The sequence below is a fragment of the Ahaetulla prasina genome, chromosome 1 (genome assembly GCF_028640845.1).
Source record: "Ahaetulla prasina isolate Xishuangbanna chromosome 1, ASM2864084v1, whole genome shotgun sequence".
Classification (NCBI taxonomy): Eukaryota; Metazoa; Chordata; class Lepidosauria; order Squamata; family Colubridae; genus Ahaetulla; species Ahaetulla prasina.
The window spans coordinates 47,736,559-47,752,698 of NC_080539.1; the positions used below are offsets into that span (position 1 = coordinate 47,736,559).

General features: G+C 36.7%; 1 protein-coding gene across 2 annotated transcripts in view; it reads left to right on the top strand.

The window, feature by feature from the left end:
* MERTK (MER proto-oncogene, tyrosine kinase) overlaps positions 1-16,140 on the top strand; it is an 81,616-nt gene that overhangs the window by 12,063 nt on the left and 53,413 nt on the right. For both annotated transcript variants that reach the window (XM_058165082.1, XM_058165081.1), the window contains exons 4-8: positions 271-444; positions 5,416-5,502; positions 8,077-8,192; positions 13,198-13,381; positions 14,981-15,132. In XM_058165082.1, coding sequence (XP_058021065.1) covers positions 271-444; positions 5,416-5,502; positions 8,077-8,192; positions 13,198-13,381; positions 14,981-15,132 — 713 coding nt within the window. The remainder of the gene's footprint in view (positions 1-270; positions 445-5,415; positions 5,503-8,076; positions 8,193-13,197; positions 13,382-14,980; positions 15,133-16,140) is intronic.

Sequence of the window (16,140 nt, forward strand, 5' to 3'; positions counted from 1 at the left end):
ATCTCTGAAGCTTGATAGCTATTAAATATGGGACTTATTATCTCAAGTCCAAGCCCTCTGAATGACACTGCAATGAGAAATCATTGTACTTAATGCTTAAAGCTTAAATCCAGTCTTTCCAGTCTGTGGAAATCCAGATGTCATGGTTTACAACTCCTATCACCCACAGTCCTACAGTGGAGAAACCCTCATGGGTTGGAGAGGCCACTGTAGTTCTACATGTCATTGTTTTCAACTTCTGAGTAGTGCTTTTACTTCTGTTGCCTGCAGGACTGCCACATTTCATTAAGCAGCCCCAGGGGCTGAATGTTACCCGAAATGAACCGTTCAATCTCACATGTCATGCTGTGGGGCCTCCTGAGCCTGTTGAGATTCGCTGGCATTGGAACAGCAACCAAATCCCAAAGAAAACTGACATTTCTCCATCTGTGCTGAGCGTGCCAGGTGAGTTAAATCCATTTGTCCTGACACAAATCTAGCATGAACGGTTTGCTATTCTGCATTGGAACAGGAGAACATTAAATATAACTGAAGCATGTAATTGATCATATAGTTGAGTCCTGGACATTTTGTCTTGTTTTTAAAATGAGCAGATTAATGATACATTTATTTTAAAAGGAGTAGCCCAAATGAACTACAAAAATTTTAAAAAATTGTTTTGCCTATTGCTATAGGGAATGATTTAATAACAGAAAACTTAAGAGTTTTTTAGAGTCAGTGATATATGTGTGTGTGGGCGTGTGCACATAATGGTATAATATATAGTACATATTGTGTGCAGATGGATAGATAGATATTTTACATGAAGATGATCCTAGATTTAATTAGTGATGTGTCATGGTTCAAAAACTAAAAGGATATTTACTATGCTGTCAGATTAAAAAGTTGTTTTAAGATGGATGCTACACAAATGTTAGAAATCAATCAATCCTTTAGGCTTTTATAGTTGAATCCATTGGTAGATAATGGATTTAACTATTATTTTAACTAGTGATGTTACTACTATCAGAGTGGGCATTGGTAGATTGATGTTTAACCCTACCATTTGTGATACTACTTTAGTATTTTGTAAAATCTCTACGTTATATCAATTAAAGTTCAGTGTCATTTAAGAGAGAGACAGTAGAGTGATGGCTCAGGTATTAGACTTGGAGATATTAGAGCTTTGGAACATCAGAGAATGATTTTGGGTTCATCAATCTAGTAGGATTGTTATCGGATTAAATGAAAGGAGATCCCTATATAAAATGATGAGAGTCCCTGAAAAAAGACAGAATATAAATCTAGGAAATAAACAATGAACATGTACTGTAGGAAATTATTTTAGAACCCTAAAAAAACAAATCAAGTTTTCGGTAACTGGAAAAACTTAGAAATTGTGAAGCTTCACACATGAGGTTTTTCAGGGTTATTGCTGAAAGTTTTTATATGTGGGCTTGAAGTATTTTTAAATAATTTCAGAAAATCATACAATTTCCTTGATTTGATGGATTGTTTTAAAGGGTATTACCCTTCCAAGTGGCTTATTTGTATTTTTTTTAAAAACTCAATCTTTAAGAAAGTTATTTCAGTAGTATAGAATGAACATTGCCAACCTCAGGTTTTTTTTTAAATGTTTAGTTTTTTAATAAATTATCATCTGATGCAAATGTTTGACAGACACCAGGGATTGCTTTTGTATACATTGGGGCTTCTTCAGAATTCAGTATTATAATTGATTTTCTACCATGTCTAATATTTATTTAAATGTAATGTCAAATGAAATATAATGGACATAATATAATTAGATATATCTATATTTTATTTACTTTGAGTATAGTGTGCTTATGGAAAATCTGCAAATACTGTACTTTAGTGATATTAAATTCTATAGGAGGAGGAATGGCAGAACCTGAGGGCGGAGTTAAAAGAGGGATCAACCTAGAATCTCTACATAACTACAAGAGGACTAAATCTAACCCATTTTGAATTCTGTTGACTTTATTTAACTCCAAGCAGTGCTAACAGTTAGGAAGATTCCAGTGGATCAAAGTATGATTGTAACTATTAAACGTAAAGAGCAAGGAGTAAAGAAATAATACTTTCAAATGAAAAGACTTTCCTTTCATGGGATAGAGTAAATTATAAGCGATATTTCTGAATATAAAAAGTAGAAAGAAGTTATGGATTGTATGATAAATGGGGTGTAAATTGTTTAGAAATTTATGGTATGGGGAATATGGGGAAGAATATGAGGTAAATGTTAAATTTATATAAGGAAAGATGATGTTTATTATTATGTATGATGGATATATAAATATGATGGATTATAAGGTATACTGAGGAATAATTTTTGATATTACAACATTGGAAGATGGGATACTGTTTATTACAGAAGATTGGACTTTAAACTTAATGGACTTAGATGAGAAGGTAGAATTATCAGCATATTTGAAAGATTATTTTTGAAAGATATATATAATGGAGATTGAAATAACAAAATACTAAATAGCTTTTAAATGAATAGAAGGTAATTGTATTAGTATTAATATTTTCCTTTTTCTTCTTTTTTTATGGAAAAGGGGAGTTGAGGTTCAAGAAGAGGGATGGGAGTTTATGTTAATTAGCATATTTTAGTTTATGATAGTTAGATACGATACCCTGTATTTGCTCTGGAAAGTCAGGGGGGGAGGGGATGGGGGAAGGAAGGAGGAAGAAGGGGAAGGGTTAGGGTTGGGGGGAGGGGGGATGTATGGGGGAAAAAATCTTGTAAAACTTTTTCAATAAAAAAAAATTAAAAAAAGAAGATTCCAGTGCATACTCATGATTAGTAATAAATCAGTTTAATTGGAACTTGAAGTGTGGTCCTAATCTTTTGTGCCAGACAGAAATGATAGTTATGGGTTATGCCAACATTTAAAAGCTGTATTCATTCTGAAGTCAAGGAGTGAAGGAAAACATGGTCATGCTATCAGCTCTGCTGAGAGGCCAACCATTTTTAATTCTTCTTCTTGAAGTATTAATATTGTTTTAGGAACATAGAGGTCCCATTTTTTCCATAGTGTATTTAAAATTGTAGGTCTCAGTCAGAGGCTGGAATATAAGTCACTCATATGTCCCATTTGGAGGATGAAGAGTAGGCTAAACATCTTAATAGAAATATTACTATTAATCATGTCATTAATAATCAATTAATTGACCCAAATCATAATGGTTGAACTGACAAGAACTGAAAATCAACAACACTGGAAAAAAATCACAGAAATCACTGCAGTATAAAGTAATGGAGGACAAAATCCTTCAAATTATAGCTAGCCCACTATTATTGCTCTTTTACCCAACAGGCTAACAGATTCATTTTGGGGATATTGTAGGAGAAGCAGTGGGGTTAATGTTAAGCATGAAAGATTAAGTCCACAGGCGAAGGTACAGTTAAACTGATGTATTGCTTATCATACCTATGGACAAGTGTTTTCTCAACTAATGATTAACACCTGCTTGGAGTTAGATAAAGGTCAACAGAATTGTGGTGTGACCTTGAGCCAGTCACTCTTTTAGCCCTAGGAAGAAGGCCAGGGTAAACCCCTCCTGAAATCTTGCCACAAAAACTGCAATCACCAGGAATCAACATAGATTCAGGGTTGGGGGGAGGACCCCAAGGCCCTGCCATTTTGTTTGGGGGCCTATAGAAGAGCATGCAGCCATGGGCTGGTTAGTGCTCTGAAGGGTGTCCCCCTGCCTTGATTTAACTTTTCATGTTGAATTTTAACTATCTTTGCCTCTTATCTAAATTTAATATACAGTTTTTATGTTTTAATATGTAACTTGTACACCACCCAGAATCCCCCTGTGAGGGAGATAGGTAGTTTCTAAATTTGATAGATAGATAAATAATGCTGATAGAGGCTGATTCTAGGATAGTTAATTCGTAAATTTGATTGTGGTGCAGCTAGTAGCTTTTTCTCCCAAATGTGGGAATCCGAAGCAAAGTAAGACCTTGTGTGACCATAATCAGCAACCGACAGCAGATTGTCAAATAGGGGCCTTTTCCAGATTTCCAAGTTTTGAAGCCAAAACTTTTGCATCAATGCTTTGCATTTATTTATTTATTATTTGCATTTCTATACCGCCCTTCTCCGAAGACTCAGGGCGGTTTACAGCCAAGATAAAACACATATACAAAAGTTAAAACACAATATTTCAATTAAAAATCTGATTCAATTGGCCAAAATATTAAAATAGCAAGTAAAACTATAAAGCATTTTTCTTGAGCAATATTCTGGGAAAGAGATTTTGTTTTTAAGCCACCCAGAATTGCCTTATTGATGAGATGGACAAGCATATAAATTTAATAAATAACTAAATATTGTTGTTGTTAAGTATAGTTGGAGAGCTATGGTTTTAGACTGCGTAGAGGAAGGAGAAAGGAGAATGACATTTGGGATGAAAACATATTCTTGGAAAACCTAGACTGTCCCCCTTGGGACATCCTTGAGTTAAAATATACTTCAGTGGATTAAAATATACTTCAGTGGCCACATTGTATGAAACTATTCTCTGTGCGTTAATTGTTTCATACACACACACACACACACAGAGAGAGAGAGAGAGAGAGAGAGAGAGAGAGAGAGAGAGAGAGAGACCACAACTACACTTTAACTCATACCAAAAGTAAAACTATTTTTTAAGAGCACAATTATAGTCCTTTTTTGAGTAACCTTTTAATAACTAACAAATATGTTTTATAGTACTAGCTGAATGGCAAACAACTACTGGACAAAGTTGCAGTAAAATCACCTAAGAGAGGCAGGGCTGGAATGTCAAAGTTCAAGTTTTGGCAGTTAGAAAATGTTTATATGATTTTAGTATATTTAATATGTTAATTATTAACTTCAGTGCACATACCTCTTTTTACCAAAAACTAGCATGAAAGTTGCAGCTCTGTCTCTTGCTAGATTATTCCTATTATTCCTATTCTTGCTAGAAATTCCTATGGTTCACAGCATTGCATGCAGGCTGTGCAAAAGAGGTTACCTATCCCTGTTGTGTACGTTTCTGTTTGAATTATTCGCTGCAATTGGTTTGCTGAACTTTCCATGCATTGACATTGCTGTGGCCCAAAGCGGTAGCATAAGGCATTAAAATAGCTCTGTCAAAGAATTCAGTTATATCTTAGGTAAAAGAAAATCTCTTTAAAAAGAACAAAAAACACAAAGAAGTCAAGCTTTCTCATAAATGCTACCCTTGTGGTCAGAGAAATGTTGTATTTCAAGAGCGATTTGCTTAAAATGTAAAATAACACTTGAAAGTTTGTTCGTAATCTTTGTTCAGGAAAGAAGCCAAATAAAGTTATAATTTATTTTATTGTGTGCCATGTTCATGTTTTCTTACAGCCACCTTTTCAATTTGTATGTTTATTTTAATTTGGGTTTGCAGGTCTTAATGAAGCTGCTATTTTCCACTGTGAAGCTCATAACAAGAAAGGATTAGCGACATCATCTGAAGCCCGAATCAATATAAAGGGTCGGTCTTAAGTGTGAGAGTATCCTTATCATTCTAAAATTTTGTTAATATGCATTCTGGAAAAAACATGTTGGATTTCTTACTGAGGTCCACTGCTCTTAACTATAATTGTTTCATAACTTACCCTATAAAATACCTTTTAAATTCAATTTAAATCTTTATTTAAATGTATCTTCCAATGTTTTCAACAAGGGAGACATATGTATTTTCTATAAGAGGGGTTCTATAAAAGTGAGAACTGTACTGTACTGTATTGTACTGTACTGAAAAAGCCCTGTCTTTTAAAATGCTTTGCATTTCCCAAAGGAATCTGGTATACCTGAAAGACACAAGTCAGATTCAGGAAGTATGGAAAAATTCAGTAAATACTAGCAGTGGATTCGTGAAATTGTTAAGATAGAAAATGTGTTGTAGCTTAATTTATTAATCTATAATTTATTATAGAATTAAGCCCAGACTAGCTTTTCCTGGCTCAGGGGCTAGGACGTTGAGCTTGTCGATTGAAAGGTTGGCAGCTCAGTGGTTCGAATCCCTAGTGCTGCCGTGTAATGGGGTGAGCTCCCGTTACTTGTCCCAGCTTCTGCCAACCTAGCAGTTTCGAAAGCACGTAAAAATGCAAGTAGAAAAAATAGGGACCACCTTTGGTGGGAAGGTAACAGCGTTCCATGCGCCTTTGGCGTTGAGTCATGCCAGCCACATGACCACGGAGACATCTTCGGACAGCGCTGGCTCTTTGGCTTTGAAACGGAGATGAGCACCGCCCCCTAGAGTCGGCAACGACTAGCATGTGTGTGCAAGGGGAATCTTTACCTTTACCTTAGTTTTTCCTAAACTGTTGCCTTTCAGATGTATTGGAAAAAGAAGGCATGACTGTCAAATAACTAACTGGAAAACCTTATGTGTATGTTTGAAGTTTCAGGAATTTATTACAAGTCCACTTGTTAGATTGGATTTCCTAATCTTCAGTGCTGTATACAGTACTTTCTGTATGAGCAGAATGTATATTAAAATTTCATCTGAATGTTCAGTGATACTATTAGGAACATGAATGGATACATAGACTTGGCTGGTTTAGAAAGATTCTGGATATTAAATGAATTGATTTAGTATAGCCTCTTCTAATAGTATACACTACAATGGATAAGTTGGATCTCTAACTCCCAAAATTCCTAGCCAGCAGACCTAGATGTTAAGAATGTTGAAGTCCTAAAATATAGGACTTCGATAGGTTGGAGAAGTTTAAGAAAGAGATTTTTCCAAACATAGTTAATTGGCCAGCAGCAAACCTGGATAAAGTAGATCATTCTACCCCAGTTCCTAGTTGCAGCACTACGTAGGAGAATGTTGCTTTTAAAAAATGCATTATTAAAATTCACTCTGATTTGTTTCAGAACTTTTTTCAACAGTAAATTAAATACATTCCTTTTCCTCCATCTTCGATCTTAAGGAAAATTAAGAAAAAATATGATCTTATGGTAAATTGTTCTTCTTGGCCATAGTAGTGTATAAAGTCTATTTTCAATGCAAATAGCAGCATGCTATACCGTACAAACCATTCATTTATACTGTTACTCCCAAAATAGTCCATCCTAATGTTTTTTCATTTATTTGTTTTTCATTAATTTTGCAAACTTGTACCACTATTATAAATCTGATAAAATTAGAAAACATTTTGGAAATATGAAATATACAGTAAATAAATAATAAAAAATAATAAAAGAAAATCATCAGAAAGTGTGAATGCAATAATGCTGAGTCCTGTGTAGGTCTGTGCAGAAGCAAGTTCCATTTAATTCAATTGAATTTTGTAAAGAATAAGTTCCACTGAGTTAGCAGAATTTATATATGATAGGAATTATAATTTTGTACACCTGTTTCTTCTTCTTCTTCTTCTTCTTCTTCTTCTTCTTCTTCTTCTTCTTCTTCTTCTTCTTCTTCTTCTTCTTCTTCTTCTTCTTCTTCTTCTTCTTCCTCTCCTCCTCCTCCTCCCTGATGCACCCCTCCCAACCTCATGTCCTAAAATGCATTAGGAGTTTGCCTATACTAGTTGGGAATTCTGGGACTATACACTAACTACTAGTAATTTTGGGGATGTTTTATCTGGAGGGTAAACTACAAACTGTTTGAACTCTGTAACAAATAATGTTGTGCATTATAATTCCCATCATCCCCAGATAGCACATGGATTGGGGAATGAAGGTTATATTCCAAAACAACTGGAAAGTGCTTGCGTGGGGATGGCTCAGTTAGGATACTGGATTTTTGTCAGATAAGCTTAGGTTCAGATTCCCACAAAGTTTACTGAAAATTTTTTGGGAAAATGCCAACTCAAAGTTTGTTGTAAAAATGACAATGAATATGAAAGCTGCATTCATCACCCTGAATTCTTTTAAAAAAAAAGCAGAGAGAAAAATCAATATAGAGTAAAATGATACTGAAGGGATCCATTGAATCCAATATGCTTTCCAATACGTTGGTAAATATCCATCCCAAATATTCAAACAGATTTTCTGGACAAGCTGACAATCACAAATGAGAGAATTATTTATGAATATCTTTTTGTTTCTAATGCAGGACTTCCATCTCCACCTATGAAGGTTCATGTTCTGAGCACAAGAGCCCACACAGTGCTGCTATCCTGGGACCCAGGGTTTGATGGTTATTCACCTTTGAGTTCCTGCAGTGTTCTGGTAAATAGAAAATCATATTTAACATTATTGTGGCACTTTTTGATGTGAAGTTTTATATAATGCTTACTTTTTCTGTTTTCAGCAGCAAGGCTGCAGAATAAATAATTGGTGATATCCTCCTGAGTGTCTTGGGATTGCACTCTTCTTTTTGCTAAACCAGCCTTCCAGTCCCAAGAACCCCAGTCAGTGAAACCAAGGGCCATCTTTTCTTGGAATGGTGCAAGTTATGATCTAGGGAGAAAGGAGGTGAGGAAAAGCTGGCCTGGTAAATATAAGCAACTCCTCATCCTGAAAGTTTGAAGTGAACATTAATAATAGCAATAACAACAACAACACCACAATCTTAACAAAAAGAATAAAATTCCCTGACAGCCTTCCTTCCTTTATCCTTTCTGTTAACTGGGGATGAATTCTTATAGACAATTTCATTAGTCAACTAGATATGCTAGAACGGAGTGGGATTTCTTCTCTGTTTATGTACAAGTAATTTGCCCTGTCAATATTGGTGGGAGTGTTCATGGTAGTTCCTTTATTAGTCTGTTGTTTATTGTTTGATTGTCTGAGTTGGTGATTCCTTAATTGGGGTATTATTTACTGCTTGTAAACAATAGCAATAAAAAAGAAGAAGCAGCAGAAAGACCAAAACTCCTCCTTGCCAACAATCAACATCCAGATAAACAGAGATTAACACGAGGATTAATACCAGACCAGCAATCAAGCAGTCCTTGGCAAGATATAAACAGATGTAGCTTTTTGCGGCTTTTAAAGAGGACAAGTCCATAGGGATCCCTCCCCCTCCAATGAAATGTGGGCCTTCGAATGTTGGCCCTGAATCACACCTACTCTAAAGAGTGCATGCAGATTTCTAGATGTGGGGTCTAGTGAACATCATGGTTGAAGCCATAAAAATGAAGCCAGGGGCAGCTATTGTGATGCTGATCCATCTCTCTTAGCATCCAGTCTACTCACAACAAGCATTTGCATAGGATGGAACTTTTCAACTTTTGTGAAGTCTCTATTGTTTTGAAACTGTGCCCTATTCAGGAGATCCTATTTTCTTCTTCCCCTTTAAATGCTTTTGCTTCTTGCCAGGTTTTTTTTTTAAATCACATTGTCTGTGGGGGCATGTTGTTTATGCTGGCTTCCAAATGCCCTGCCTTTTTCCCACTGCTATTGTGTTCATTAGGCTGGTTTAAACTGCATTCCACATTCTGATTGCTGGAATGTTTGCTGTATAAGCTCCTCGACAAATGAATTAATGAACTTTTTGAACATCTATCCATTTTGTTTTTGTATTCTATCTATTCTACAGGATTCCTGTAATCATCAGAGGGAAAAAACATAATCTAATGTTGCATAACCTTAGGCAATGGCCACTTAATATTTAAATATCTCACAGCGCTGTTGTGTACATTTTTGTACACAGTCCAGTCATGTCAAGAACTGTGGGCTTCTATGTAAATAAGTGCTGCCCAATCATTTTTATTTCTACTGAAAAGTGGGAGACTTTCTTCTTTTTCTTTCTTCTTCTTTTTTTTTTTGGGTGGGGTGGGGGGGCTTCTCTGAAACTTCTGGCTTCACAGTTACTGTTCTTATTTATGACATTCCTGGAAGAGACAACTGCTTAACTTAACTCCTTGAATTCCATTGGCTTCTGGTGAACTTAATCTAATTATAGATTACACAGGATTACAGCTTTAGTGTTAGGCCAGATTTAATCCCAATTGTTGTGCGACAGACTCATAGAAATCAATTCCATATTTTCACTGGGCCTACTGTCTGGATGACCCAAGTCTGATTATAATTCATAAAGGATAAAAGAGGAAGATATTGCTTGTATATTTTGCCTGAAAGGAAGCAGAAAAAAGAGCAATTCTGAAAATGTAAAAACACAGCAGGTATTTGTATTTGTTACTGTTCTAATCTCCCTGCCCTTATAGAGCTGTGCAAAGAAATATGTTACCTTTATGACATTTCTTTTTTTTGAGAGAGAATACCACTCCAGGGTCACCCAGTACAGTAGAGGTATTAATGGAGATTAGAATGGTTATGGGTCATCCAACATTCTAGCTTTTACATTGCAATGGTGGTAATAATTGACAAATCACATTCCCTAGTGTACTCAGAAATTATTAGCTTTTAGAGAAGAAAATTTTGTGCACCCTGTGGTAAAGAAAACAGTTTGTTACATATATAGGATCTAATTAGATCAACAATCGAATCTTATGTCCTAATGTTCAAATTACTTCAGGGGTTTGATTACACATATTTATGAGCAATATATAACTGAGCTTTTAACTCCAGATGCATCCTTTAGGAATCTGAGTTAGGTTTTCGTTTTGGGACTCATCACTTTGGGATATTTGCTATGTTTTTTTAAAAAATTATTCTCATATATAATTTTTTATTATAGACTTTTTTTAATACAGAGTAGAAACAATATAATTTTTAAGTTAAAGATAAATGAAAAAAAGTCATAGAAAAGTGAAAAAATCCTTAATGTCTTCAAATATGATTGAGAAAAAGATTTATCTGAAAGCCTGGATTGCTGCTGATTAGTTGGATTAGCAATCTAGTTCACTATACTCTTGAATGGCTTCCCATGCCTACTGGTTATTAGCTGAAATATATCTCCAATCTCTTGATATTAGTTATACTGTGAGAAAAGTCTAATGTCAGTGTTCCAGAAACACCCTCCTGCAGAAAAGACTCCGAAGCAAATATCTCTCAAAGTTCTTTTACTAGCATAGGTAAACTGGCACAACTGGGGGAACTCCGAATCTGGGGATCCGGGTTTTTCCTCAGTAAGACAAACTCCAAAATCACCACCCCCTTGACTGTATGTAGGCTCAGCCTGACCTTGACTAGCAGGAAGAATGTTATTATGTCTAATGGGCCCCTCTACCAAATCCCCAGTCCCACTTTCCCACACATGGGAACGTGGCAGCGCGGAAGCCTCCAGCGTAGTATGGCTTTCAAAGCTGACAGCTAAAACATCTGAATACTACATTTGAATAATTTGGACTGGAGCTATAAGGCCATTGCTTCTTATTTTGTTTGTGATTGTTTCTTGACAAATGGAAAATTCCATAGAGTTGACAAAGTAAAAATTGCACATAGACAGAAAGCCCAATTCCTCAAAAAAATAAATAAATAAGGGCACAGAGTCACTTCCGCAGAGCAGGTTTGTAGTCTTCGCCCTTTGAGATCATGCTATGGTTTTAAATAATTGCTTCATGCTGCCAAGGAAGTGCCTTTCCTTGTTGATAGCCAGGCCGCATCAGCATTTCCTGAAACTTGATTCATTCCATTGAGAGGCCAGGACAAATGTTTTCCCTTTTAGTACCTAAATGAAACTTAAGGAAAAATTCCCAGGCAAATTTATGTGCAGGTGAGGCTGGCTTTTCAGTTTCCTGTGATACAGGCACAAAGTCCACTGAAGCCACTCTCATTACCTTTTAACTATTCTGAATAAACATCTTTTAGGGACTGTCATAACTGATGGAAAAAGTCTTTCTTTTCCGGATATCATCATGTTGATGGTATTCATACTGCATTGTTACTGAAGCTCCGGAAATAGATTAAAGAGTTTTTAAAAAATCAGATCATTCCAAATGTTAATACTTTATATTAACTATTACATGCATAAATGAAAACTGTAGAAATACAATTCTGAGTCAGAAAGTATAAAAAATTCCAAAGTTACTTTTTAAAACAGGGTATGTAAAACATTCAAAAACTGGACTAAAATTACTGAAATGTTGATGTTTTAAAAGGTATCGTGGTTTAGTTACTATGCTTAAATCAAGTAATCTCTTCTACCTCCTTTCTTACTATCAGGGAGAAATTAAAAGCCAGAGGTATATTTATAACTCTTAGAAATGAAACAATCCAAGAATAGGAACAGCTGGTTATAATTACCTCTCCATTTATTTGCCAAAGCATCTCATAGCACTGTTGAATGCCTTTTATGCTTTTCTTTACAGAGGGTACAATAGTATTTAATGCTATGATTTATTGAATACTGCAAAGGCTGAAAAGAGACTGAATTGAAACGGTACCTATTTTTGTGCATGCTTAAATGCATGTGTATATGTGTGTGTGTGTTTGTGCGTGTGCGTGTGCTCAGGAATGGGATTGGGAATCCTGTGAAATGTATCTTCGCTTATTCATTGAGACATTGAAATGCCTATAAAAGGGAGCAAAGCTGTTTTCCACTGCAAGTGGGAGTATGGGACAGTGCCATCCTTTGGCTCTCTGATGACCTCTATAATCAAATCTGATTGACTAAACAATTATATGACCTTGCCTCACTGACTATGTTATTCCTGGTGGCCTTGATGTGTCCCCTGAGAGAATGGCCTCCTTTACATTATAATTGTACAGAACAAATTGCCAAAACCTGTAACATAATGGAATACAGCAGCAAGTAAAAGGCAATGAGTTTTGTGGGAGTCATAGAGAACCTAAATATATGAACATTTTGGGCTATTTAGAATTCTTACTTCAAAACAATTTCAGTTATAAACCTAATCCCACCCGAGTCTCTTTGACTTTAGTTCTAATCAATTTTTGTAAAAATAAGTAAAGCTTAGATTGTTAACAGCATTACTTTCATTTATTGGGTGAGTTCTACATCATGGCAGCATTTCAGATAGGTCTAGGTCACGGATATCAAACTCGCGGTCTGCAAGCCAGATGCGTCACATGCTGGCCCTGTCCCACCCAGTTTAGTGAAGGTGGGGGGGAAAGTCCCAATATGTCATGTGACGATGACATGACAACATGAGTTTGACACCCCTGCTCTAGGTCATTCTTTCAATCCATCCAGTGCTCATCGTGGAGGATTACCCTTTGCTACTTTTTGTCATCAAAATGCTTTCTATGAGCCCTGGCAAAGAAGGACTCCTCAGCCACCTTCTAAAAGATTAAGCATGGATAATAGAAGTGATACTTTCAGAGCATTCCTTCCTTAACATATTTGCTTAATATTTTTTTAAACTAGGTAAAGGAAGTTGATGAACCAAGTAACACTTCTATGATGATTTTTAATGCTTCTGTACCACCGCATCAGTATCTTATTCAGAATCTATCAGCCATGAAGGATTACAAAATCAGTGTTTCTTGTATGAATGAAGTAGGCTGGTCAAGTCTCAGCCCTTGGATTATGGCCAGTACAACTGAAGGAGGTAAGAATTATCAACAAGGCAGCATGATGGTAGTGGACAGAGGAGTGAAAGATCCAGGATATTTGCAGTAGGTCAGCTAAAATTTCTGATGCCCTATGGTTTAACAATAAGCCCCTTTCTTCCTTAGATTTGTGTACTGAAATAAAGGTGGGGCAAACAAAAATAAACACGGTGTGAAATGAGATAGATGCATATTACGGTCTCCGTTGATTGAATGCTCAGAGGCACTTTGTTCTATACAGCAATATCCTCCTTCCTAGCCACAATTTTACATTTGATTACAATTGGTGGCTCATGCCAATGAGATCCTCTCCTATTCCAATTTTGTTAATATAAGACTATCTGCACAATATTATGCAATAGCATAGATAATGCTTTTTAAAAAACTTTCTAAAATGAAAAGCTAACAAAATTATGGACTCAGCAAGACAATGACTTACAAGTAATTATTTTATCATTTATTTGCTTTTCTTTTTGAATGATACATACTCCATTCCAGGGGTGAATATATTTTTTTTTGCTACCTGTGGGCGTGGCTTGGTGGGCATGGTTATGTGGCTGGGGGATCAAAAGACAAATATGTCCTGCTGGAGACTAGATGACCTCCAGGTCCCTTCCAGCCCTGGATTATCCTCTGAAGCTGCATCTAGTGCCAAGTTTGTATGCCTGCCTGCCTTCCTTCCTTCCTTCCTTCCTTCCTTCCTTCCTTCCTTCCTTCCTTCCTTCCTTCCTCCCTTCCTCCCTTCCTTCCTCCCTTCCTTCCTTCCATCCTTCCTTCCCTGCCTCCTTTCTTTCTCTCTCTCTCAAAAACGAACCCCCCCCACACACACCATTTTTCCTCCCAGCAGGCTCTGCTAGCCAAACCAAAAAATGGGAGGTTTCCCTGAAGCCTTTTGGGAGGAAAAACGGACTCCCCCCACCACTTTTTGGTTTGGCTAGCAGAACCTGCTGGGAGGAAAAATGGATTTCTCCCCCCCCCCCACAGTTTTTTGGTTTGGCTAGCAGAGCCTGCTGGGAGAAAAAACAGATTCCCCCCCCCCATTTTTTGGCTAGCACCAAGCTGAGCTGGGCGATCATCAGAGGCTTTTTTTTTACTTTTAAAAGCATTTTTTCGGCCAAAGAAAAAATGCTTTTAAAAGTAAAAAAGAAAACCTCTGATGATCGCGCGGCTCAACTGGGCATGGGCGCGGGGGTAGGGGGAGGCAAGGATTTTTGCTACCAGTTCTCTGAACCACCTGCCGCCATCGCTACTGGATCGGGCAATCCCATCCGAATCGGGAGCATTTCACCCCTGCTCCATTCCCCTGGATTTTTAGTACAATTTGTTCTTAATGAAAATATATGTTATGATTCTGTTATTATTCATAAAAATATAATTTAAGTAGGATTGAACATATAAAAAGGGATGTAGGAAAATACCTTATTTGTAAAAGGCAGCCTGCTAAAATTTGAATTCCTGTCAATCCCAACAAGAATGTCATTCCCCTGCCTTGGTCTAGAGAACCAAGCCAGTAAATATTGTTTTTATTTCTGTTTGTTTTTTCTGTTTCTACCCAAAAGATTAATTAGGGTTTTTTGTATCTGTATTCTGTTCTTAAGCTCCATCTGCTCCCCCTTCGAATGTCACAATCTCTATAAATGAATCCAGTTCTTCAGTAATAGTCAAGTGGATTAAACCTCCTGCTTCACAGATGAATGGCAAACTTCAGAGCTACAGGATCTCTCATGTATGGCAAACATCAGAACGATCTGTACGTATGAATTAATATTGATTAACTAACTGGCTATCCCAAAGAAAGATTTTTTTTTAACCATCAGCCTTTTAGGTGGCATAAGAAATATCATGAATACAAGCTGTTTTATCAAGAATATATTTATATATTCTTATATATATCTATCCTATATCCATCTAACTATGCCTTCTGTCATTAGCTACAGCTTTTCAAAATCTGAACCAAAGATCTTTTTCCTTTCCCCGCACTTGATCTAAGCCAAAAATCCAAGAAGCAATCAGATGTGGATCACTTTACATGATCCACATCTGAAAGAAAGCTTTACATGCTTTCTTATTTTGTGTGTCTCATGCTGTATGATATAAAAGGAAATGATCAATCAGAAATTGTCTCAAGAACATAAACTATCCATTTTCTCTCTTTGTGATTACCTCCTTTTTGATTCTCTCTTTGAGATCCTCTTGCCACACAGAGCAAGATACCTTGAAAAGAACAGATAGTTCTTATATAGGGTAATCAGACTTCCTACAAAAGAAGGACATGTCATCTTTTTTGTTCTCTTATCTCTGTCTAGCAGGCATGGCCTTAACATCAAATATTGTGCAGCTTCTTGAGTATCTCTTCCTGAGCAGTTTTTCTCCTTGGTGTAATGCTTCCCTAAGAAGTCCTAATTGCAAGTTAAGAAGCTCAGCTCTTTGACCTAATTACCATTAGTTCTTGAGTTACAGTGGCAATTGGGACTAGAATTGCTGTCGTTAAGGGATGTGGTTGTAAAACACGACACTGTGAGTGCATTCTTTAATGACAGCAATCCCAGCAGCCCTGGTTGCCATGATAACCCCAAGACACCCAGGTCATTAAGCAGGAAGATGAATGAAGAGCATGGGGAGGGTACAGAGGTGTCACAGTCAGGTGCTAGGAAGTGCAGGCAGCCCAGTGGAGTCCACAGGTGGGTTGGAAAGAGCTAGTGGGAGGTGGGGGATGTTGGGAAGCATGAGGAGGCTGACTAGAAGCTCGTGGTCTGTA